At 44.2% G+C, this 26322-nt stretch overlaps 1 protein-coding gene across 3 annotated transcripts in view; it reads left to right on the forward strand.

The window, feature by feature from the left end:
• The window catches only part of LOC148039276 (Ypt/Rab-GAP domain of gyp1p superfamily protein), a 40920-nt gene extending 15204 nt beyond the window's left edge, over positions 1–25716 (forward strand). For all 3 annotated transcript variants that reach the window (XM_087675162.1, XM_087675164.1, XM_087675163.1), the window contains one exon: positions 25342–25716. In XM_087675162.1, the coding sequence (XP_087531288.1) occupies positions 25342–25506 (165 nt within the window). In that variant the 3' untranslated portion in view covers positions 25507–25716. The remainder of the gene's footprint in view (positions 1–25341) is intronic.
• Positions 25717–26322: the final 606 nt, after the last annotated feature.

Raw genomic sequence — 26322 nt, forward strand, 5'->3', positions numbered from 1 at the left:
GCTATTGATTGGTCTTCTCCTGCACTTGGCTGCCTCAGAAGGTCCCCCAATAGCTGCAAATCAAACGAGCAGCATCTCCTTTCTCTCTCTTGGAGGTTGAATATAGTAAAATGGCCTCTCTCCAGCCACTTAAGACGTTTTTCAGTCTTGCATGGGCATTTTTGACAAGTGACAACCTTCCCAAACGGTTTTTCCAGCATTATTCATAATTAGATATTAATTTTTAGTCTTTAAATACTGAAAATTAGTCTAATAATTATTTTGGTGCCTTGAAAAATAATCTGACTGGTCAATAATTAAATTGGCTAGGCAACTTCCATTGCTGAGTGTCTTTGCGCCATCTTTGACTATCAGATTGGCGTTAGGTACCCTTAAACGCCACCTTTCTAGTGTCACCACAATTGACACTTATGGCCAAATGAATGACCTAGGCCAACAACTGGCACCGGATACCACCAAGTATCTGTGCGTCATAACTTATAACAACTTTTGCCTTTGACATCCTGTGATTTTCTCGGGTCCTACGCTTGTAAATTTACTCTAACCCCAATTACACCTCACATCTGCAACATTTACTTAACCATGTGATTAAAAATTAATCCACATGGTAAGGGAGGTTTCAAAAATACGTCCTCATGACAGCCCTCTCCCTTGAAATCCTTGCAATTGTCCTCGATTGCACTGCGAAATGCATCAAAAGCAAATTATTATACCGGAATTTCCACAGGGCATCATAGTCAGCACAACATTGCGTACTGCTGGCATCATAAGACATGTCGTCATCCACAAAACCAGCTGAATATTAATGATCATATGCTGAAAACCAACATTCGATAATCAACCCTTGATGATCATTAAGTGATTCTACACCAAGCATAACCAATGCCATACTAAGCATAGCTGATTACACAGTGAGCATAATGGATGCAAACGTACAGTTTCAAAGCTATAGTGAAAACCATACCGATCTGTATACCAAACCTAGTGACTAGTACACTGAATAGTGATCTCCTGGCAAATATACTGTTCAGCTACAGTACCCTTAATGTATGCTGAATACATTCGAGATCCACTACTTCTAGAGCTGTCCATTACTGAGAGGCGGAGGTGCTAGCTCCCTCACAAGCATCAGGTAATACTCTGGACCTTTGCTATGCTGAACTTGATTGAACCCAAACTAAAGTCCGCTCTAATTGGAAAGCATCAAGGTAAAGCTGCAACAATTGAGGATGGTCTGCCAAGTCATCCTCCTGTATCCATTTGGTTTCCATTGGTGAATAATTCTGAAACTTCACCAAGTACCTTTTGGAACCCTTACCCTTGATCTTCCTCTCTTTGTGTGTCAAAATTTGCTTTGGTACCAGTATTTCATCGAGCTCTTCAACCTCCGACTGAATTTCAACAGATACATGCTCTGGCACATCTCCATGAAAAGGACTAAGCAAGCTCCCATGAAAGCATCGTGTATCTGCCAGTGTGGAGGCAATTTCAGCCTATAGCATGCATCATTGATTCTCTCCAAACACTTGAAATGGCCCATAGTATCTCATAGATAGCCAGTGTGGAGGCAATTTCAGCCTATAGCATGCATCATTGATCCTCTCCAAACACTTGAAATGGCCCATAGTATCTCATAGATAGCTTTGGATACAACTGATCCTTTGCCAGTGTGCAAGGCATGCCTATGACGGTCAGTTGCTCTGTTTTGCTTATCCTATAAAAACTAAGGTGAAAGATGATTTTTCATTACTTTGGAAATAGCAGAAGTAGATACAACAGGGACAAATTCCCCTTTCAATTTTGCATCCAAAGTATGAAATTTGGCTCTATGGAAGAGGGTCACAGTCTTATCATGAGTATCAATCAATGCATGCACACGATGATACCAAGGCATACCAAGCAAGACATCACATCCTTCCAATGGAGCAATAAAGAACTCTTTGCTGTCCACATAACTTTGAATGTGCAAACGAAGCTTTCCAATGATAGGAGTGACCAGCTCTGCATGTCCCTTGCATGCCATACCAGTCTCACCCATGGGCCCCATCTCATCCTCTTTGATGCCTAAACAGGCTGCCATATCAAGAGAGAGGAAATTTGACCGTGCCCCTGGATCAAGAAAAATCAATGCATGCTGATCTCTGATTTTGCCCCATGTCTTGCAAAGTTAAGTACTATCTTGATTAGGCTAATCAGCCACTACATCAAGCGCTAAACGAGTAGCGTTTTTGACTTTCTTTCCCTTATTATCATCCTTTTCAGCTTGCTGTTTATTAGGACAACTGCGTGCCGTATGGCCTTCTTGTTTGCAAATAGAGCATTTATTTGTAGCCATCAGCTCCTTACATCGTGCATCACTTTTCCCACTCTTTCTTTGCGATCTGTTCCTCTTTGCAGCCCTATTTTCAGATCTGCCCTGATTTTCATCTTTATTTTCAGATTTACCCTTTTTCTTTGTTGGGTATTTCACTCACGCCTCACTTACGCCTACGCTCACATAGGAGTGTCGGTGATTAGTAGGACATTGGGGCACTTTTTACTCTCGGTAGGAGAGGTTTTTTCCCCCAGACTTATGGTATTATTTCATATATGCTTATGACACACACGGGCACTTACCCTGTTCGGGTGTGAACACCCCCTACAACTCTAAGGTTTAAGGGTTATACCTTGTACTTTCAGCTTACACTCTCTCAGTCTATTGCATTGGGTGTTGTGCTTCACTCTCACATTGTCTACTGAGTTTTTGTGCTGAGCTTCAATCCCGTCTCTTCTCACATTTGGTATTAGAGCAACATTGGCTCTGTTCAGCTAAAGCCTAGGTTCCGTTCAGCTCAGCTCCGATCAGCCGGTGGGAGCTCCCTGCTCGGTCCAGCTCTGTTTGGTGAAAGACGGCCAGTGCTGTCCGTCTCCTGCAACAGCTCATCAACAGTGCCCACTGTCCAGTAGGTTTGCCACAGTTGTGCCAGGTTCACCAGCGCCAACTCCACCTGCAACGACCCAGCCCTGTCCCACACCCACCAGCAGCGCTGTTGCCTGTCAACAGCCGCCAGCTCAGCCCGTCTGAAGCGCCGCTTGTATCCGCCTGTCGTCGGTGACAGCCTGTTTGAAGCGCCGCCTGTACACGCCTGTCGTTAGCGACAACCGGTCATCACAAAGGTATTCTTTTTAAATTTTTTAAAAATTCTTTTATTCCAGAATAAAATTCTTGAAGGAGGGGTTTCTACGTAGTAGACACAGAATTCAGGAAACATGTCTCGAACACACTAGATGCAAATTTTTGGGTACATTCATAAAATTTTTTGGGGCTTTTATGTTTTCTAAGGACATTGGCATACGTATTGTAGTTACAGTCACTAAAAGATTGTTTTGAACAAATTTGAAGCAAGAAGTTTGGGGGATTTTGCTGGTACAGTGTTGTTGAACACTGGTTGCACCTTGGATTGCATGCATTGCATACAATTTTGATAGAGTGTACCTTTGTACACTAATTGCGGAAAGTTATTTCGTGCAAATTTTGGGAATTTTCAGATTTCCAGTTTGGTCCCACTTCGACATTGCTCTTTTGTCTTTTTTGGTAATTGATAATCATTGCAAATTAGAGAGGAGATGTCTTCACCTATGTATCCAAGGAGAACAGATTGGATGGAAATAACTATTCACTTTGGTCCTTCATGATGAAGAATGTATTTGTGGCCAAAAATCTTTGGGATTATGTCAGTGGAGAAGGAGCTAGACTTGGTGTTGTGGCTCCAGCTACTCCTCCTCCAGGAGGACATGCACAACGGGCACCTCTGCCTGCTCCACTTCAGCCACTTCCCCAAAGAACAGTAGCTTAAAAAGCATGGGATACACGGGATGCACATGCTTTGTCGATGATTGCATTGGCAATTCAGGGCCAATCATCCCCCACATTTGTTCAATAGTTTCTTCATGAGAAGCTTGGCTAACTTTGGAGCAGATGTTTGTAGGCACTAATGAGACTCGCATCTCTTTCTTAAAGAAAGAGCTAGAGACATTGAAAATGGATGAGGGTGATTCTATTCAGGATCACTTGAACAAAATTTAGGACTTGCATGAGCAACTCATGAATGTTGATGAGTACTATTCGGATGCATAGATGATATCTACCACTTTGAACTCATTACCTCCTTCGTACTTGGCTTTTCATACAGCCTTAAACCTCACCATGAGGATTGCCGCACATCCAATCATTTTTCTTCAGTTAGTTAGTTTTCTTCTAGAGGAGGAGCAAACAAGAAGAAATAGTGGTGTGGATGCTATCGCCTTTGAGCTAGCTTTTATGGCTAGATAGAAGGGCAAAGGGAGCCAAGTGAAGAATGCTCCGCAGAGTTTTGGGACTTCTGGCACTTCACAGGCAAGTAAAAAACAAGGGGGACACGCAAGCCAAAAATGAAAAATGCCATTATTGCAAGAAGCCGCGCCACTAAATTACTAAGTGCAGAAAGTGCATTGCCAAGGAGAAGAAGGAGTCATGAATGTTTGCTTCTGATGCTCCTTCCACTGCTACTGAGTCCATATCCTTTGTTGTAGACAGGGACTATTGCTTTTACACATGTAGTTATGATACTTCTTGGGCTGATCGAGCATTTAGGTCTACTGAGGATGCAAGCACTTGGTTTTTTGATAGTGGTGCTTTGAGGTATATTACATCTCGCGGAGATTTACTTGTTTTTGTTGGTGCAACTTCAGTTGGCAAGTCTATACAGTGTGCCAACAATGTATCATACCTTGCTAGAGATATTGGGGAGATTGTGCTCACAGCCATTGATGGCTCTATTCTCCACCTACAGGATACTTTGTTTGTGCCGGGCATAAAGAAGAATCTGCTCTCTATTTTTTCTTTGGCACGTTGTGGATTGCAGGTCACATTTGATGATGACAGATGCATGGTGAGAGACAAAGAACACATGACTTTGGTCTTGACAGGCACTTTATGTCATGGGTTATATGAGTTGGATGCTCTTTCAATTGATCACTCAGCGTACTTGGCATCCACTCTTACTCCTGCTATGATACAGACAGAGTTATGGCTTGCTAGGATGGGACATGTGAACTTTTGCAGCTTGATGCTCTTACAACGTACACAGATGCTAGATGGATTACCTCTACTTGAGAGACCTCCTGAGCACTTGTGCGAAAGATGTATTTTGGGGAAAATGCATCGTTTTTTGTTTCCCCGTGATGTTGCTTTTAGAGCAACAACTAGGTTGCAGTTAGTGCATTAGGATGTATGTGGACCTATGCAGACAAAGTCATTGGGAGGATGTTACTATTTTGTGACTTTTATTGATGACTTTACTCGATTTTGTTTGGTCTACTCTTTGGTCAAAAAGTCCGAAGTGTATGATGTATTCTTGGCTTTTATTGCACTTATTGAAAACCAGTCTGGTTGTAAAATTAAGACTCTTCGCTCAGACCGAGGGGGGGAATACATGTTCTCTATGCTGAATTCTTTTTTGAAGCAGGACACTGTCCATTAGTACACTACTGCTTATACTCCATAGCAGAATGGGGTTGCAAAGAGGAAGAATCGGTCACTCATGGAGATAGCCAGATCTATATTGAAGGCAAAGAGCTTGCCACACTGTTTTTGGATGGAAGTCGTTATGTGTGCTTGCCATGTTTTGAATAGATGCCCCACCAAAGCATTGATGAAAATTACACCTTTTGAGGCTTGGAACAGCCGGAAACCTTCTGTTGGACACTTTTGTACCTTTGGGTGCCTTGCATATGCATATATTCCAAAGGTACTCAGAAAAAGTTGGATGACAAGACTGTCAAATGCATTTTTGTGGGTTATAGCAATGAAAGCAAAGGCTACAGACTCTATGATCCTGTTTCTAAAAAGGTGTTTGTCAGTAGGGATGTAGTATTTGATGAAAAATCAGAATTGTCCCTGGCTGGTTTAGACACATATCAGGCTGCCTGTGATGTATTTGAAGGGCTGCTGTCCATTACATTTGGTGATTCAGTTGGAGTTTCAGCAAGTGAACTCAATGTTCAGCTAGCTGCTCCTTTGGAAAATGCAAAAAATCAGCCATTGGCTGATCTGAATATTCAGCAAAGTGCTGAAACTGAAATTCAGCAAGAGCTTATGCAAAGTCAAGAGGCAAGACAAATGCCTAGATGGTATTTACAGACTATGAAAGATAGTCATCTGGATGCATCCATGGGTGGTTGTACTAGAAAGCAAGCTCGTATGCATGATACTGCACATACCATGGAGCAAGGACCCTTGATGAAGAGGAGCCTGAATGTTTTGAGGATGCACAACAGAGTGTGCATTGGTTGGCAGCAATGCAAGCTAAATTGGATTCTATCACTAAGAATCAAACATGGGATTTGGTGTCTTTGCCATTTGGGAAGAAAGCCATTGGAACAAAATGGGTCTATAAGCTAAAACGGAACGTAGATGGATCCATTGACAAATACAAGGCAAGGCTTGTAGCCAAAGGCTATGCACACAAGAAAGGCATTGACTATAAGGAAACATTTGCTTCTACTTCCCGCATGACGACCATCAGGTCTATGGTTGCTTTGGCTGCTCATTATGGATGGATTGTGCATCAGTTGGATATTAAAATTGCATTTTTACATGGGGAACTTCATGAGGAAGTATATGTACAACAATCCATTGGTTTTGCAGTTGAGGGCTTGGAACACTTGGTTTGCAAGCTGAAAAAAGATTTATATGGTTTGAAACAAGCTCCTAGAGCTTGGTATGCAAAGATAGATGCTTTCTTGCTTAGCCAAGGGTTTATAAATAGCTCATCAGAGTCTACCCTTTACGCATGTAAAGAGGGGGGATCCATGTTGATCATTTGTCTTTATGTTGATGATCTCTTGCTTACAGGAACACATGTTGATCAGATTTCAGCATTTAAACAAAATTTGCAGCAAACTTTTGACATGTCAGACTTAGGGTCTTTGCATTATTACTTGGGCATTCAGATCATATATGATGCTAGAGGTATTGGGTTATCACAGTCAAGATACATTGGTAAACTTCCTGAGAAGTTTGGCTTACAGGATTGCAAGCCAGTCTGTACACCAATGGAACTTGGACTAAAGCTGTCATTACATGATGACTGTGATTTGTTTGATATACATACATATGCTCCAGCAGTTGGATGTCTTATTTACTTATGCAACACTAGGCCAAATATATGCAGTTTGCAGTTTCAGCCCTGAGCAGATATATGCATCAGGTACGCATATCACATTGGCAAGCTGTTAAGCGTGTCTTCCGTTACTTGCAGGGTACTGATCTCTTGGATTGCTTTAAGCCAAGGGGGGACCATTGCAGTTACATGCTTACAGTGATTCTGATTGGGCTGGTGATTATGATTCACGTCACTCCACTAGTGGCAATTGTTTCTTTCTTGGCTTGTCTTGCATATCTTGGCTTAGCAAGAAACAATCCACTGTTGCCACATCGTCATGTGAAGCTGAATACAAGGCAGCTTTCACTACCACAATTGAATGTGTATGGAGTAGATGCTTGCTAGCTGATCTGGATGTATTTGTTACGGAGCCTCCGCCTTTGTTCACTGACAGTCAGAGTGCCATTGCAATGGCACGGAACCTAGTGTTTCATGCATGCACGAAACACATTGAGATACATTATCACTTTGTCAGAGAGAGGCTACATGCACTTTCAGCTTACACTCTCTCAGTCTATTGCATTGGGTGTCGTGCTTCACTCTCACTGTCTACTGAGTTTCTGTGCTGAGCTTCGATCCCGCCTTCTTCTCACATTCTCAGTCTCTGCCTTTTGACATGTGACTTGGTATCATCATCTTGGAACCCTCCATCCTTTCCACGCAGCAATGTGTCGGCTATAGTAGCAATCTCTTTAAGTTGAGACATGCTGGAAATTGTTGAGTTAATACAAAAATCCTGAATATCCTTTGGCAAACCACAAATATACTTCTCCACCTACTCATGGAGGGGTACTGTGGGATAAGATGTTACTGGCAGCAATGCATTCCAAAACTTTTTATTATACTGATCCAAGTTCTTGCAGTCTTTGGAATTCAACTGATTCCAAGCTGTCATAATGTCTACTTCAAAGGTACTTGTCAACCAAATTGAAGCAAACATTTGCTTGAATTGGACCCAAGTGGTAGGTGACTTCCCTTGACGAAGAAGTATAGACCACCGTTGCACTGCATTTCCCTTCAAAAATGTGGCTGCCTTGTGTATCTTAGATGTCTCTGTGAAGTTGCCTCCAGAGTAGGTTGCATCAAACTGCTGAATAAAAACAAGTGCTTTCATCATAGTCCTTTGGCGGACCTATGGGAGTCAAGTTATCATAAATGGGCCCCTGTGAAAAGGGTGCATTGGCCGGATTTGCATAAAAACCAGCACTATCTGAAGCACCTACATGACCAGTACCAAATCCTTGTGCTCCAACAGTCCTTGGGGGTGCCGATACATATCCATATGGCGTGTTTTGTGCCCCAGGCATCATGCCTATGCTACCATACATGGGATTAGGCATTCCACTTGCATTACCCGAATACATTGGGTGTTGTGAGCCATGCATTGGCTGCTGCATGCCATAGGGATTTGTGCTATACATTCCGGTATGCGGTACCTAACCAACCATAGCATGAAAAATGGTACCACCACCAAGGTATCACTGCTGTCCCATGCTTGCATGTGCATAATTGCCTTGCTGTCCATGTTCCCATGGATTTGCACTACCAAGTTGGGCCATGCATTTGCACTTGTTGCCCCACAGATACCAACTTTTTGTGCTCGTCAGGCATTTTGGGCTCTTCTAAAGAAGGCTTAGGCATTACCTTCGGTTCTTGTGGTTGTCGTGAAGCTGTAGAAGGTGTCTTCTTCTCTTTGCCTTTGCTGTCTTTCTTTGGGGCATTCAAGAATTGAGTAAACTGGGATCCTTTGCCAATTCAGTAAATAGATTCGCTGCTGTACGCATTCGATCCTTGAAGCTATCATTAGATTCTTCAGCCCCTTGCTGGTCATCAGCCTCTTTATGCATTGAAGTGCCAACATTTGGGTCATTTCCCACATTTTCAGCATGCTGTCCATGCTGAGAACCATGCCCAACATTAGTCATTGCATTTCCCCCTTCACCACGCGATTGACCAAGGAGTGATGCATCCTCTCCACTTGATCCCGTGTCACCATGTGAAGACATGCTTGCTGTAATTCATTGCTGAGAACAATTTTAGCAATAATGTAATAGTCCCAAGTTGCAATCAAGTACCACGGGCCCACCAATTCAAAGGATTTGATGGTATCCCGGCAATGGAACCATGAAACCAGCCTTCCTTTCGTGGATGGGTGGTAAATCCTTGATTACAACTTAATTACAGCAGCAAACAATAAATGCAAATCTGAAAGTACAAATTTACCTACTGTTCTTGGACAATGCACACTCGATTGGCCCCAAAATTGGCGTCCCTTTTGGTATTTCTTTAGCTTTATTATTGAAGAAGTTGATTTACAATGGGATACTCCCGATCCCCTTTGCAATCCAAACTCCCCTTGCTGTCCATAGTGACCGGCAAGTCTTCAATCTGATTTGCCTCTTGATTCGGACACTTAATTGGCTTTCACCCACTTCATATATAGTGACGGGTTAGGTACGAAGATCGAGACAACAGATGTTCGTTGTGTGCAAAGAGACAAAGAGAGTGAGAGAGAGCAGAGTAGAGAGTGTGCACGATTTTTAGGTACAATGACGAGTGTGTATCTCTAGGTTTTTAGATAGATATATATGTGTAAGTACAAATGCTAAGGGTGTGTTCCCACTCGAGCACATTTAAAGGCATGAGGCCTTTATTCCCGAGAACCTCCCACCTAAAGGCTATGTTTCTTCAGAGGAGAAAAGAATCGGCTAAGTCTGGGTATATACAAAGCTGAAATACATATATCTATCCAACTCCCATCATCTGTCGGCAATGAGCAAACCGCTTTGCTGGAAGACCCTTCGTGAGAAGGTCTACAGGATTATCATCTGTATGCACTTTGACAAGCTCAATGCTCTTGTTGTCAAGTACATCTCTAATGAAGTGGTACTTCGTCTGTATGTCCTTTGTCTTTGCATGAAAGACAGGATTCCGTGCTAGTATGACAACACTCTGACTATCACAATGGAGAACAGGTAACTTTGTGATGCCAAGATTTCCCACCAGACATGAAAGCCATAAACCCTCCTTGCATGCCTCAGTGGCAGCCACATACTCTACCTCTGTAGTAGATAATGGAACACACTTTTGTAGCCTGGAGATCCAAGAGACTGCTCCCCCTGTGAAAGTAAACACATACGTAGAAGTGGACTTCTTGCAATCCGCATGACCAGCATAGTCTGCATCTGTAAAGCCAACAAAAGATGCCTTTTGCTTCCCAAAGCAAATGCACAACTCCTTTGTGCCTTTGAGGTATCTCATAATACCTTTCACTACATCCCAATGCTTCTTGCCAAGGGTTGCTATGTATTTGCTAACCACTCCCACTGCAAAGGCAATGTCAGGACGTGTAGCAACTATAGCATACATCAAACTGCCAACAGCTGAAGCATATGGTATCTTGGCCATTTCAGCCTTCTCATCATCAGATGTAGGGCTGTCCTCTGTACTGAGTTTTACATATGGAGGCAATGGAACCCCAATTGTTTTCCCCCCCTCCATATTGAAACATTGCAAAACCTTGGAGGTATACTCCTGCTGAGATAGATAGAGTAATCCTTTCGATTTATCTATGAGTATGGGCATGCCAAGAATGTGATTTGCATCACTAAGATTCTTCATGTCAAAGCTGCCATGAAGACTTTGCTTCAGTGAATCGAAGGCATGAGTATCCTTGCTAGCAATCAGTATGTCATCAACATACAAAACCAAGATAATTAGGTTGCCATCTGCTGCCTTCTTGGTGTACACACAGTGATCCACTTGACTTCTATGGAAACCTTGAGATTGCATAAATGTATCAAACTTATGATACGATTCTCTGGGTGCTTGTTTCAGCCCATACAAACTCCTTTTGAGTTTATATTGTTAGAGATCATAGCCTGTTTGGCGGGCAGCTGCACAGTTGGACCAGCAGGGCAGCTGCACAGTCGGACTGCCACGTGGCAGTCCGACTGCCTGCAGCCCAGTCGGCTGCATTTAATGCAGCCGACCTATTTTCTGGCTGCGCCCTATTTCTGGCGCCCTATTTCATGTCAGATTTCGACTATTTATAGTCGACACTTTCAGCAGTCTGGACACACTTCTCTGACGCAGATTATAGACCGGTGACGCGCAGTTTCTGTCTCTGTTCACAGATTTCAGACAGCAGACAGTGCAGATTGCAACAGACTTCGAGGTGGACAGCAGGTTGCATCGTCGAGGTGGAGACACGCAGTCCAGCGCACTGCACCCTTGTATATCTTTGTATTCAGCATTCTTTATACAGCAGATCTTCATCGTCCACTGTCTCTTTCTCTCCCTTCTCTCTCTGCGTTCTCTCTCTTTCAGTCCTACGCTTCCGCACCGCTGCACTCTGACATGGTATCAGAGCAGTGTTTGAGGGCTGACTGAGCGCAGAATCAACCTGAAGAGGAGTTTCCATCGCGACACAAATTTGCGTTTTTTGCGTTTAAGGGCAGACAGGAGGGCTGCACCTTGGAACAAGGCTGAAACGAGTGTGGGCGCACAGGAAAGGAGTACAGGTGGTGGATTTGCTGCTGTTTACTACTGTTTGACGCAGAGGAAGTTTGAGTTTTCAGCCCACAAGTGCAGGTTTTGCTTCTTCATCGCCTCCGGCGGGTGAAGAAGCTACAGGACGCGGAAGAGCCTTAGCAGGCTGAGTTTTCCCAGTCAGAGGGGGTTGCTTTTGCGTTTGAGAAGGCATTGCAGGTGAAGATGTCTACAGAGATAGACTTGGAGTTCCAGGCGATTATGGACCGGAAGGTGGCTGTCTTACCGGCTCTTCCTACAGATCAAAAGCTCGACGGCGACAACTACCGCATTTGGCGCGTCATGATGTTGGCCATCCTTGAGTCCTATGATTTGGCGGAGTTGGTACAGGAGGAGATTGACCGGCCCTCGGTAAGAGATGAGTCCAAACTCTCTTCCGATGCTCGTGCGGAGTTGGCCAGGGCCCAGTCTCATTGGGACAAACTGAATGCCAGGATTCGATCTTTTCTCTTCCTATCATGCACTACAGCCGTGATCGCTCACATCGAGCACTTGACGGTGGCTCGTGAGATATGGCTGGAGCTTGATCAAATGTACAATCGGATGACCCTGATGAAGAGGGTTTCTTTGGAGGTTCAGATGCGGACCTTGTCCGTAAATAAGTCTTCTTTGCTACGGGAGCACATTAACAAGCTAAGGCAGCTACAGATGCAGGTTCAAAATGCGGGGAAGCCGATTTCCTCCGAAGACATGGCGATCACACTATTGTCCCAGTTGCCGCCACGATTCGGTACATTTTACTTTGCCCTTATTGCTTCGAGGCGAGAGTCTACTCTTCGGTGGGAAGAGTTGGTTCCTATGGTCTTGGACCAAGAGGAACAGTTAAAGGGACAGAATGCTTCCAAGTCGGAGGCGCTGACAGGTCAAGCCTCTCAGAAGAAGGGGAAGGACCAAAAGAAGAAGAAGGGGGATAACAAGTCCAAGAAGGACAAGGACAAAGACTCCACATGCCATATTTGTGGAAAGACTGACCATTGGAAGAAGGATTGCCCTGACAAAGACACGAAGGACACCAAGAAGAAGGACACCAAGGATTCTGGCGCGGTGGCTGCACCCTCATCAGCTGCATTTCTTCATCTAGCTGTCATTGAGGGCACTTCACCGAATGCTTCTGATGCTGCGATGAGGGCTCCCCAAGCTCGAGAGTGGATTGTTGATAGTGGTGCCTCACGGCACATGACTCCTTCATCAGATGGTGTTGCCCAGCTGCGACCCTCGCGTGGGCAGATTTTCATTGGAGACAGCTCTTCAGTTTCTATTGCAGGTCGGGGTAAGATGCAGCTTATTCCGGATGGACGAGGTGGTACCCATACCTCAGAGGTTTTGCATGTACCAGGATTAGGGTATCATCTCCTTTCAGTTCATAAGATTTGCTCCCTTGGTCTTTTGGTGGAGTTTGACAGTTCTACGGTGCGAGTCCTTGATCGTGGATCGAGGAAGGTTCTCTCATCTGGATATGAGGAGAATGACATTTACAAACTGAAGTCTTCCACTGCCCTCTCTACTCTTCTTCTTACCTCACAGTCACAGTCTGAGTTATGGCATGCTCGGTTTGGTCACCTGAACTATGACTATCTTCAGAGGGCGTCACGTGGACAGCTTGTTCGAGGGTTGCCGGATATAGTGGTGAGCTAGCAGCCATGTGTCTCTTGCATTTGGGGGAAGCAGCATAGAGATGCCATTCCCCACACAGCTTCGCGGCGGTCTACTTCACCGATGGAGCTAGTATCTACGGATCTATGTGGCCCTATGAGGCATGAGTCTCTGCGTGGGAGCTCGTACTTCATGCTGATCGTGGATGACTATAGCAGGATGACATGGGCCTATTTTTTGGCATTAAAGTCAGAAGCTTTCTCGCACTTCAAGGATTGGCTTCTCTTTGAGGAGAACCGATCAGGCCGGAAGTTGAAGACCTTGCGATCCGACAAGGGAGGTGAATTTGTGTCTAATGAATTTGCTCGGTTTTGTGCAGATAGAGGAATTCACCAGGAGTTTGCCAATACCAATACTCCTCAAGAAAATGGTATTCTTGAATGGAAGAACCGCAGTGTGTTGAGATGGCGCGCACCATGATGGAGCACCGACAGACCCCTCAGGTTCTGTGGGTCGAGGCTGTGGCTACTGCAGTCCACATCCTTGATCGATCCCCTACTTCGGTCGTGGAAGGGATGACTCCATTTGAGGCTTATTTTGGATCGAAGCCAGATGTTTCTTATTTTCGGGTCTTTGGCTGTGATGCCTATGTTCACATTTCCAAGGCTCACCGTGATAAATTTGAAGCGGCTTCCCGAAAACAGGTATTTGTTGGCTACAGCTCCCAGTCCCAAGGCTACCGACTGTATGATCCCGTCAAGCGGGATGTGTACACTAGCCGTGATGTGCGGTTTGTGGAGGTTCCGGCTACTTCAACGGGTGAGGAGCATCTCGTTCTTGGAGATCCAGGGGAGAGTTGGGCTCCTTCTACAGTTCCACTGGAGCTCGTGCCTTTTGATTATGATTCTGTTTCTGACACAGAGTCTACAGTTCCACCGGACACCTCTGAGGAGTTACCACCGGTGGATATTCCAGAGTCTTCTGCTGATGGAGAACGACGAGGGGAGGTTCGGCCTCCTCCTCGCTGAGCCCGTGACACACTCCGTGATTCAGGGATCGAGGGGGTTCCTGAGGAGTGGGGACCGCAGGATGGTCCGCGGCGGTCACGGCGCACCAGGCACATTCTACGGAGCTGGTTTGCTCCAACTATTGTTTGATGACCCGTGTTATGCAGGATCGAGAGCCCACCTCCGTGAAGGAGGCTTTACAGTCCGCCCCATGGAAGAAAGCTATAGAAGCCGAGTTGGAGGCTATTGAGAGGAATGGCACTTGGTCACTCGTGCCCCGCCCCCCGAAGAAGAAGGTGATTGGAGTCAAGTGGGTCTTCAAGACCAAATATCTCAGTGATGGTACTTTGGATAAGCACAAGGCTCGCCTTGTTGCTAAAGGTTTTGCACAGCGCCCAAGGATTGACTGTCATGACACTTTTGCCCCCACAGCTCGTATGGCGACCATTAGAGCTGTTCTTGCTTTGGCTGGCCATAGAAGATGGCCTGTTTATCAGTTGGATGTGAAGTCGGCCTTCCTGAATGGTGATTTGAAGGAGGAGATCTATGTTGAGCAGCCTCTTGGCTTTGGTTCTTCAGATGGGAAAGTCTATAGGTTGAAGAAGGCCTTGTATGGCCTCAAGCAGGCCCCGCGTGCATGGAACGAGAAGATTGATTCGTTCCTCCAGTCTTAGTTGGGATATCGGCGGTCCAAGGCCGATCCGCAGCTGTATGTTCACACTTCCGAGGATGGTTGTGTGCTGTTTGTCTTATATGTTGATGATTTGATTGTCACAGGTGATGATGCACAGCAGGTCCAGGAGACAAAGTCAGCTTTACATCGGACGTTCGAGATGACGGATTTGGGTCTACTCCATTTCTTTTTGGGCAATGAGATTTATCAGTCTCAGAGGGGGATCTTTATCTCTCAACAAAGATATGTACAGGAGCTCTTGGTGTCTTTTGAGATGGAAGATTGTCGGGCCCTCTCTACTCCTATGGATCCGAACTGAAAGGCCACTTCCCATTCAGCTTCTCCTTTGGCGGATGCGTCCCGCTATCGACAGTTGATTGGGTCCTTGATTTGGCTTCTCAACACCAGGGTTGATCTATGTTTTGCTGTTGGGCTCTTGGCAGGGTTCATGAGTGAACCTAAGACGGTGCATTGGCAGGCCGCTCAGCGGATACTTCGGTATCTAAGGGGGACGTCTGATTTGGGGATTCATTACCCCGCAGGGACAGATGGGTCAGATCTTGTACTTGCAGGTTGGAGCGACTCGGATTGGGCCGGTGACGTGGACCACAGGCGGTCTACTACAGGTTACTGTTTTACTTTGGGTGCCGGTGTTATTTCATGGAGTAGCAAGAAGCAGCCCACGGTAGCCCTTTCGTCTACTGAGGTGGAGTATCGGGCCGCGTCTTCCACCACATGCGAGGTTGCGTGGCTTCGGAGATTATTGGAGGAGCTTGGGTGCCCCCAGACTCGTCCTACATTGCTGCGATGTGACAATGAGTGTTGCATTGCCTTGGCAAGGAACCCTGTTTTTCATGCCCGGACGAAGCACATTGAGATCCAGTACCACTTCATCCGAGAAAAGCTTCTGGATGAGACCATCACTGTGGAGTATTGCAAGACGGAGGATAATCTTGCGGATTTGTTTACGAAGGCGCTTCCTCAGGCTCTACTTCGGCGACATTCCAGATCCCTCAGGCTTCTGCCCTGTCCAGGCTCTGAGAGGGGGTGTTAGAGATCATAGCCTGTTTGGCGGGCAGCTGCACAGTCGGACCAGCAGGGCAGCTGCACAGTCGGACTGCCACGCGGCAGTCCGACTGCCTGCAGCCCAGTCGGTTGCATTTAATGCAGCTGACCTATTTTCTGGCTGCGCCCTATTTCTGGCCCCCTATTTCATGTCAGATTTCGGCTATTTATAGTCGACACTTTCAGCAGTCTGGACACACTTCTCTGACGCAGATTACAGACCGGTGACGCGCAATTTTTGTCTCTGTTCACAGATTTCAGACAGCAGACAGTGCAGACTGCAGCAGACTTCGAGGTGGACAGCAGGTTGCATCGTCGAGGTGGAGACACGCAGTCCAGCGCACTGCACCCTTGTATATCTTTGTATTCAGCATTCTTTATACACCAGATCTTCATCGTCCACTGTCTCTTTCTCTCCCTTCTCTCTCTGCGTTCTCTCTCTCTCAGTCCTACGCTTCCGCACCGCTGCACTCTGACATATATACTATCTTCTCTTTCCCTTTTTCCACAAATCCTTCAGGCTGTTGCATATATATGTTTTCATACAGATTACCATGTAAAAATGCAATCTTTACATCCATCTGTATGAGTTCCATATCTTTAACTGTAACCAAGCCTAAAATGGTTCTCAATGTAGTCATCTTGACTACAAGAGAGAAAATCTTATCAAAGTCAATTCCATGCTTGTGCTTGTACCTCTTTGCAACCAATCTTGCTTTGTACTTTGTTGAGGAACTAGAAGTGACCTTTATCTTGTAAACCCATTTGCATGGAAGTGTTTTCTGCCCTTTAGGCAACTGCACCAAGTCCCAAGTGCCATTTTTCTCAAGAGATTCCATCTTTGACAACATGGCTTTATACCATTTCTTGTTGTCCTGTCTGTCCATTGCTTCCTTGAAGCAAGACGGTTCACCACAGTCTGTCAACATGACATAATCAGCCACATAATTTGCACCAGGAACAAATCTATTAGGTTGTCTAGTAGCCCTAGATGATCTCCTAACCCAATGATCATTGTTTGTTGGTTTTTCCTACAAATTTCCATTTGCAGCATGCTGTCCTGGCATTTCAGCCTGCAAATCAGTATTAACAGCTTGCTGTCTTGGGTGTTCCTGCACATGTAGTGGCTCACTATCATGGGCAATAGCTGGCTGATAATTTCCAGTATCATTTTCTACATTTATTGGTTCATTTACAGCAGGTATTTGTTGCTGTACAACTGGCACATTTTGCTGTCCAAAAGGTATTTCTTCCCGGAATATAACCCTACGGACCTCTTCAGTCTTTTCAGGCTGTTTATGCATGCGATCTTCCCAAAAGATAACATCATTGCTGCGTACTACTTTCCTTTTCTTGGGATCCCATAGTCTATACACCATGTCACCCTCGTCACTATATCTTAGGAAAATGCATTCACAGGACTTTGGCTCAAGTTTGCTGCGTTTTTTTTTACGAATGTGCACAAAAGGCTTGCAGCCAAACACTTTCAGGTGAGCATATAAAGGTGGCTTGCTTGACCACGTTTCTTGGGAAACTCCCCCGCCCCTCCCAAAGACCTCTTTGGTGACCGATTAATTAAGTGAATGGCTGTCATAACAACCTCTGCCCATAAACCATGGGGTAATGCAGCATGAGACATCACCGTACGGACCTTATCATGTATAGTCCGATTTATACGCTCTGCAACTCCATTTTGGGGTAGATTATGAGGGGTAGCGAGCTTCCTCTTTATCCCTTTGTTGTCACAAAATGCCTGAAAGACCTTGGACACATATTCCTCACCATTGTTAGATCGAAAACACTTAAGTGCCTTATCAGTCTGATTTTCAGCCAATGCCAAGAAATTTTTAAACTTGTCAAGTACTTCATCCTTGCTACGAATAGGATGAACCCATATCTTTCGTGTAGCATCATTCACAAAGGTGGTAAATATTTCTTTTCCCCTAAAAATAATCTTGGTATCCGACATACACCTGAATGTACTAACTCTAGAGGAGAAGATTTCAGTAAAAGAGACTTTTTATGAGATGCTTGTGCTTGTTTGCCATAAATACGATGATCACAATGCTCAAAATCAGCATAATGAAGACAAGGCAAGTAACCCAACGGAGAAAGAACTTTCATTCCTGTTTGACTCATGTGTTCCAATTGGCCATGCCACAAAGAAACGCTTGGCTGCTCAGTCACGGCAACAACATGGCCACGCACACTAGATACATGAAGTAGATACAAAGTATCTCTCTTACAACCTCTGGCAATAACCCTAGATCCCTTACAATTCTTCCATTTTCCAAGTCACCAAAGGTGGTACGAAAACCATCATCATCTAGCTGCCCTGTGCTAATCAAGCTCTTCTTGAGCTGAGGTACATGCCATACATGCTGTAGTGTAAAGACAGAGCCATGTTGAAACTATAACTGCACACTGTTGATATCTGCAATCTCATATGCATAGTTGTCCCCAAGATGGACAATACCATGTCGACCCCTTGTATAGTCAAAGAATCACTCACGATGAGGGGTGACATGAAAGGAAGCACCCGAATTGAGAATCCAGGTATGCACGTCATCATCTGTATCTACAAGTAAAGCATGTGTACCAAAGTGTGAAGAGACAAAGAGTACGTCACTCCCACTATCCCTGTCATGAGTGACTACATTCACCTCTTTAATTTTGACACTGCTCTTCTTAGACTGACTATCCTTCTTCTCTTCCTTGCTATCAGCTGTCTTATTGCCCTTTCCTTTCTCTTTCTTCCATTTGTAGCAATCACGGTTAAAGTGACCCTTCTTGCCACAATGATGGCATTCAACATCTTTGCCACGTGATTTACTACTTCCCTTGCTATCATATTTGTCTTTTTGCTGTGATCTACCCCTAGTATGCAAAGCACTGGAAGACTTACTGGGTGCATTGTTCTGCCGATTCATTTCTTCCATGAGTAGAGCACTCTCTACATCAGCATACAAAAGGATCACATTAGAATTGCTTATAGCAGTCCTAAATGTATCCCAACTCTTTGGTAGAGTGCAAAGCAAGAAAGTAACCTTAAATTCGTCATCAATCATGAACTTCAAGGCAACCAGCTGGCTGAAAATGGAGTTCAACTCACTCAAGTGAGTAGACATTGTTGTACACTCTTTCATACTTAAATCCATAAGCTTTTTCAGCCAATACACTTTGCTTGCAGTACTCTTCTATGCATATAGTTATTTCAGTCGAGTCCATATAGCATATGCAGAATCCAAACCTTTAATGTTAAACAGCAAGGCATCAGAAATCGATAGCTCGATGGTTGAGCGTGCAAGCTCATTTAACTCATCCCAATCGTCGTGTTCCATATCTCTAGGCTTTGCCCCTTGTGTCTTGATCGGCTTTGTTTGCTTCTTTTGCAACAAGATATGGTAGCATTGCTTTTGCCAAACTGCAAAGTTATGCGGTCGTTCAAGCTTCTTTATGTGCATGAGATTACTGCTGTCACTGCTGCCAGCCATGATTTTCAGCCCAAATATGACAAAAAAATCAGCAAATGCAGGCCCAAACTGTCACCTAAGTGACCAAGGTACAAACAAGTACCAACCAGTAATAAATGACTACTTAGAAGCACAGATATCAGATCTGTAATTAAGTTTTTAGAAGCATCAAACCATGTGCTACAGCATTCCACAACTGATTGCAGCTGTTCCAAGGGCATATGTATTACATTACATGAGAAATCCCAAATTTTAGCTGCAATTTCTATTGTACATGTACCCACGGGTATAAAATTTGACACGAACGGTCAAAAGCCCCAAAATTTTTGTGCTCAAAGCATCAACCACACATATGCATTTTCTTTGTCATGCATAGAACATGCCAATTTTGCCAAATTTGAGCAATTTCAGCAAAACCCCCAAATTTTATGAAGTGTTGATGTCCAAATTGCATGGAATTCAACTTGCATGTATATAAACTGACCAAATGCTGCACAGATTTTGCCCAAACTACAAAAGCCCCAAATTGCATGGGGTCCAATGTGCATCAATGCCAAGAAATTGCGTAAATTTCAGCCCAATTTTTGCATGTACATGAAAAGCCCCAAATGTTGGAGACAAAATGTCACAAATTTCTGCAATTTCTGAGACAAATGGTCTTACTCTGCATCACAATCCCCAATTCTGGGAAAAGCCTCAAATTTTCGGGCCAAGATTGCACAAATTTGGAAGTTGTGCCTCCATGCGTGAAACCTCGTCAAAGGGAAAAGGGGATAAAAGAGATTTTAAAAAAAACTTGATTTTTGAAAGATGTGACCCGGGGGGGGGGGGGGGAGTCTCCGTTGACCTTGTGCAGGTCGCCGCTTGGTTGTCACCCGCGACTGCCTCGCCCGACTCGTGGCTCTTGTCACTGCCGTCACCAGGTCATCGTCCCTGTCCCCGTCTGACACCTACAGCCCCGTCCCCGTTTGATGTCGTTTGTTACACCCGCGATGCCTACAGCAACTGTCGCCTATTGCCTGGTTGCTGCCTAGTCAGCTGCTTTGTCGCGTGGTCTCTAGTGCAACCTGTCGCACGCTACCTGGCCTTCGTCTAGCTGACCACCGTTTCGTCCAGCTGCTGCAACTGACTGTCAATTGCTACAACTGACTGCCTCTCGTCTGCTTGCCAGGTCAGAAAATGACCTCACGACCTGCACGCCTGCTTGTCGGCTCCTGCTCAAACTCCGAGAAGTACGAACTTCTTAACCACAGCTGTGATACCAGTTTGTAGTGACAGGTTAGGCACGAAGATCGAGACAACAGGTGTTCGTTGCGCACGGAGAGACAGAGAGAGAGAGAGCAGAGTAGAGTGTGTGCACGATTTTTAGGTACAATGAGGAGTGTGTATCTCTAGGTTTTTAGATAGATATATATGTGTAAGTACAAGTGCTAAGGTTGTGTTTACGCCCAAGTATATTTAAAGGCACGAGGCCTTTATTCCCAACATCATAGATGATGTAAATGCCCCAAATTCAATGGTTGGCTAGTCCTCCGCCTAAATTTAGCTGAAATTCACCTTCAGCCCTGAAAAATCCAAGTCTTGGAGCGTCCAATTTTTGGCACACTTCTCAAGGCTGTTGCTAAACCCTGATTTTTGCTGTAAATTAGGGTTTACAATAGAGAAATTTGCAATTTCACGGCCTCCAAGGGTTCAAATGCTGAGATCTTTAGAGCAAAGCTGTGAAATGGGTGGGAGATGAGAGAGAAAGCTGTAGAGAGAGAAAATTTAGAGTTTTGTCATGAAGAATGACTCAAAATCAGTCAAATGCAGTTGGATGCAATCACCTAGCTGTGGAGAATCCAAATCTGCAATCGCCTCCTCTAAACTCACTCGTGGTTGGCTGCAATGGCTTAAAATAGGTTGGCCATGGTTGCTCACAGCTCTCCCACATTTGCTACAGCAAGAATCATCTCGTTTTTCCTCTTCTTCAGTCTTTTAGCAGCTTGTATGGGCAAGTTTGCCAAGTGGCAACCTTCCCAAATGTTTTTTCCAACATTATCCATAATTAAATATTAATTTTCAGCCTTTAATTACTGAAAATTAATCTAATAATTATTTCGGTGCTCGGAAAAATAATTTGATCGGCGTTACGTACCATTAAACGTGACATCTCTTGTGTCACCAACTGGCACTTATGGCCAAATGAATGACCTAGGCCAACAATTGACACCAGATACCACCAAGTACCTATGCAACATAACTTATACCTTTGACATCTTGTGATTTTCTCGGGTCTTGGGCTCGTAAATTTACTCTAATCCTAGTTGCACCTCACATGTGTAACATTTACTTAATCATGTGATTAAAAATTAATCCACATGTTAAGTGAGGTTTGAAAAATAGATGTCCTCATGACATGCACAGACTCACACGAGTTGACAATCGTGCTAACATCTCCCCACTGTCTATTTATACTCCACTCTTCCATTCTTGTAGTATCGGATCACATCCATTTGGAGAGAGGGAGTTTGGAGGTATCACTGATCACCACATGTGTGCTCTTCACTTGTGTGGTTTGCACGGTACATCTGTTGTATTGTGTTATGGAGCCCATTGCCTGCATGTTCATTGCTTGAGTTCTTGTGTTCTTTGCAGCTTTCTTCTTTGTTCTTTGTGTTCTTGCAGTCTATTACAGCAGTGTCTCTCACTTCCATTGCTGCCCCCTATTCTAACATGGTATCTGATGTCTATGTTGGTGATCTTGGTGCTGTGTGCTTCTATATGGTCTTAGCTCTGCATGTTTCATGCTGCCCATACCTGCATTTGATTGCTGCGACTAGATCTAGTGCTGGGTGACTACTGTTCAGGCTGAGTGACTTGTTTTCTGCTGTGGGAAACCTGCTTTTTCCTGCTGTTCACTCTATGTTGGGATGGGTGGTTCCTTTTTGAGCAGGTCGATTGCACTTTCATGCTTCCAATCTCTGCGTTTTCACACCTAGTTTGCTGCGCCATGCTTCATGATACTTCTTGGTGATTGTTGCAGTTCTGGGAGTTGCCAGACGTCAGGTTTCTCCATGTTTTGAATTCTTGGGTTGCCTTTGACTCTTTCTGTTTCTCACATTGGCTTTGCGTTTATTTTTTGGGCTGCTGTTTATGTTAATGATAACCTTGTTTACTCACCTTGATTAGTGTTTTTATGGTTGTGTGTACCTTGCGCTTTCATTTATGCTTTAGAGTGGGTTTGTGTGTGTGTTGTTGTGTCTCATACTCTACACGTTAACTATTGATGCTGTTTTATGTGCTTCTTTGAATCGTGCTTGAACTTGTGAACTCTTTTGATTGTTTGGGTTGGTTGACCACGCGTACCTCAGGTATTTCCCCTCTCTATTTGGTATTCTCCATCATCATCTTGCATGTTATTGAACTTCATTCTTACTTTTTTATCTTCTTTGCTTGGGATTTCTTCATCATACTCTTACCTTGATCTTTTGAGGCTTTCTTTCCGATCTTGGAGGATGCTTGGTCTTTTGTTCACAACTGTAGGTTCTTTAGCTATTGCTTCGACCATGTTCCAAGCTTTGTGGGTTCCCTCTGCATCTTTGGTGCTCTATGAGTCTTCATAGGATGGTTGTTTCCATCATGCTTCATTGAATTCTCTAGGTGGCTGCTTTCTGGTGACTTTGGTGCCTCATCTATATGCTATCCGAATGAGATGGTGCCATGCCTCATTTATGGTGATCATGTTGACCAATTGACCATGGTGTTGACTGATCTAGAGAGGGTCATTGTGTTCTTTGGTGCCTCGGCTAGTTTTGTTCAGCTATTGGACAAAGGGTTGCTCCATTGACTCTTGACTCCTCAGATTGACTTGGATGGTGGTTCTATGTCAGGGAGGGAAACCGATGTCTCCTATGGTAGGACCAATGTTTAGCGGGTTTGTCTACGTGGGTTTTGGTATTGTTTAGTCACCTCTACCATGACACTTGTTTTCCTTGGTGCATGACTTGGCACGGAACGGGAATATCCCTGTCCATATTGTAGGGAAGTGATGCTCCTCATGTACCCCTAGGCTAGAGATGGATGATTGTAAGAGGGCAGCAGTTAGGCATGTTGATGCCTACAAGATATTCAAATGTGGTGGATCTTGATGGAGGCTTTCTACATGCATTGACAAAGTTTGGTGGATTCAAATCTTGGAGCTGTGATTGACTTGCAGGTTCTTGATGGGCTGTTTAACAGAGAGTGGTAATGTGCTCCTAGTCTGAGCTCACATGAGGGGCCACTTTAGTGGTCTGGTTGAAGGCGGGGAATCCATGGTCATGGTGTGCTTCTGCAAGGCACTAGTGACAAACAAAGATTTTGGTATTTCCACTTTTTGTGATCAGGGTTTGAGTATGATTGACATCAACTTGGTGCTGCTTCTTAGACGTCTTCGGGACTGGGAGTCATCACCTAGAGCTGGAGTCTCTGTGTATTTCCAGTGGTGCATTTGGGTACTTTGAGCGTCTTCTTCAAGCATTCCTTGTCATTGTTGTCACTCGTATGTACTATGGTGGTATAGGTTTCTTGGGGATCATTGCTGTAGGACAGGGTGATCATTCATAGGGGCTTGAAGTCCCACATTATTGTATATTTAATGTACTGACCACCACCCATGATTTGTGAGAGGGTGTTAGTAACGTACATTTCATGGGTGTTTGGGCATTTATTATTGGGCGTCTTATGCGCAGTCAAGCAGTCCATTTGGGACTAGGTCATTTGTCTTGGGTCTCTCTCTAGTGTTTATTTTTACTCCAATCCTCCATTCTTGTGTATCGGATCACATCCATTTGGAGAGGGAGTCTGGAGGTACTGCTGGCCACCACATGTACTATTCACTTGTGTAGTTTGTATGATACATCTCTTGTATTGTGCCTGGATTCCATTGCTTGTGCGATCATTGTGTGAGTTCTTGTGTTCTTAGCAGTGTGCTTCTCTGTTCTTTGTGTTCTTGCAGTCCATTACAGCTGTGTCCTTCGCTTCCTTTGCTTCCCCCTTTTCTGACACACAAGAGGTTTGGTTGTCTTTGAAGAAACCACCCCACCAAAAGGTAGCAGCTAGAAGCTTTTGTTTTGGGTGGACAGCTGTTTGTAGCAGCCTGGCAATATCTGTGTTCCACTTATAGCAGCTTGATGTCTCTGTCATACTACAGATGACTCAGGAGGTTTTAGCAACTTAAGTTCTTAGTCATGCCTACTTTCCTTGATGAAGCTTTCACCTCTACTTCCCAGACTACTATAGTGGCCAAGTGGAGGAGGCTTACTTCTCTTGGCATAATACATACACACAACCACTGTTCACTGAACAGTGAAAGTAGAAATCAGAGAACTCAAAGGTGATAGGGAAGTGTAATGGAATCATCATATAAGCATGAGAACAAGTGCATGGCTTTCTGTGTGACATGCAGCAGTGCTCAGGATCTCCCTTTATGAAATGTGAGACAAGGAGGCAAATAGCCACAAACAATGCCATAAAAGGGAGCAGGTTGGCCAGCAGCAGGTCGGGGGATCTAATTAGGTCGGTCAGTTCAAAGTCTTTGATTTTGCAGTTGAACCACTTTCAGGGTATTATGTGCTGTGTGGTTTTCTAGATATCATTGTAAATGTGTCACGTGTGGTCCTGCCCACCTATTTGTTAAATGTTTGCAACCCTAAGTATGATGCTAATTAATGTCTTTCAAAACATCCACTTCTGGAAGCATATGATTGTGAAGTGTCAACATTCTTTTTAATAAGTCTGACTCTGGATCTGTTTGCTTTTGTCTTGTTTTGCAGTGGACAGAGCAGTTGCAACGACTTGACTTTCAGGAAATGGTCCTCTTTTTGCAGCATTTGCCAACAAAACGATGGACTCATCAAGAATTAGAAATGGTTCTTTCTCGTGCTTTTATGTGGCGTGTCATGTTTGATAGGTCTCCAAGTCACCTTAATTGTAATTAAGATGGGTTCTGAGCAAGGCAGCTGATATGAATATGTGCAGAGTCTATTGGTTACAAAGGTTGGCAGTCTGAAATAAGGGAAATGCCTCATAACTTAAGCCTTGCCTAATGGTTTATGCTGCAGCCTCCAAATTACATGTTGCATCTGCCTTTTGTGTCATGTCATACTCTTGCTCTTGTTGAGGTTATATAAAACTATTATTTTGGAATTCGCTCAGTTTTTTCACAAGTTTAAAACACCACCCTAGTATCTTTTTGGATGAGATAACCAGACTTGATGTGATAGTCTTACCTTATAAAACTCATTTGTAGGAATTTACTGGGCACTCTTGAGTGGTTATTTCTGCATGGCAACTCAGTCAGCATCAATTCAGTGGCAACAGAAGTCACTTAGTTTTTTCACGCGTTTTAAACACAACCCTAGAGTATTTTTGGATGAGATGACCAGACTTGGTGTGCTAGTTTTACCTTGTAACACTCATTTGTAGGAATGTACCAGGCACTCTTTAGTGGTCACTTCCATCTGTTAACTCAATCAGCATCAATTGAGTGGCGTTGCTATCAACATAGGAGGATTTGCTCTTATGAAAGAATTTTTCATTGGTCTGGTGTAAGTGTTCTTGTGATGGACCCTCCAGCCATTTTTGAGTATGCTTCCATTGCGAACAGACTTCATAATAGAATGGTCTTAGCTTCTATCAATATGTGTATGTACCTATTATATGTGTGTATCTAATAGTTTGAATGATAAGTGAGGGCAAAAATGGCCTATGAGATATCACAAGGATGATCAACACTAGACACCAAAGTGTAACAT

This window comes from Lygodium microphyllum, chromosome 3 (genome assembly GCF_053477565.2).
Source record: "Lygodium microphyllum isolate KBCC chromosome 3, Lygodium_microphyllum_v1.1.10, whole genome shotgun sequence".
NCBI classification, from domain to species: domain Eukaryota; kingdom Viridiplantae; phylum Streptophyta; class Polypodiopsida; order Schizaeales; family Lygodiaceae; genus Lygodium; species Lygodium microphyllum.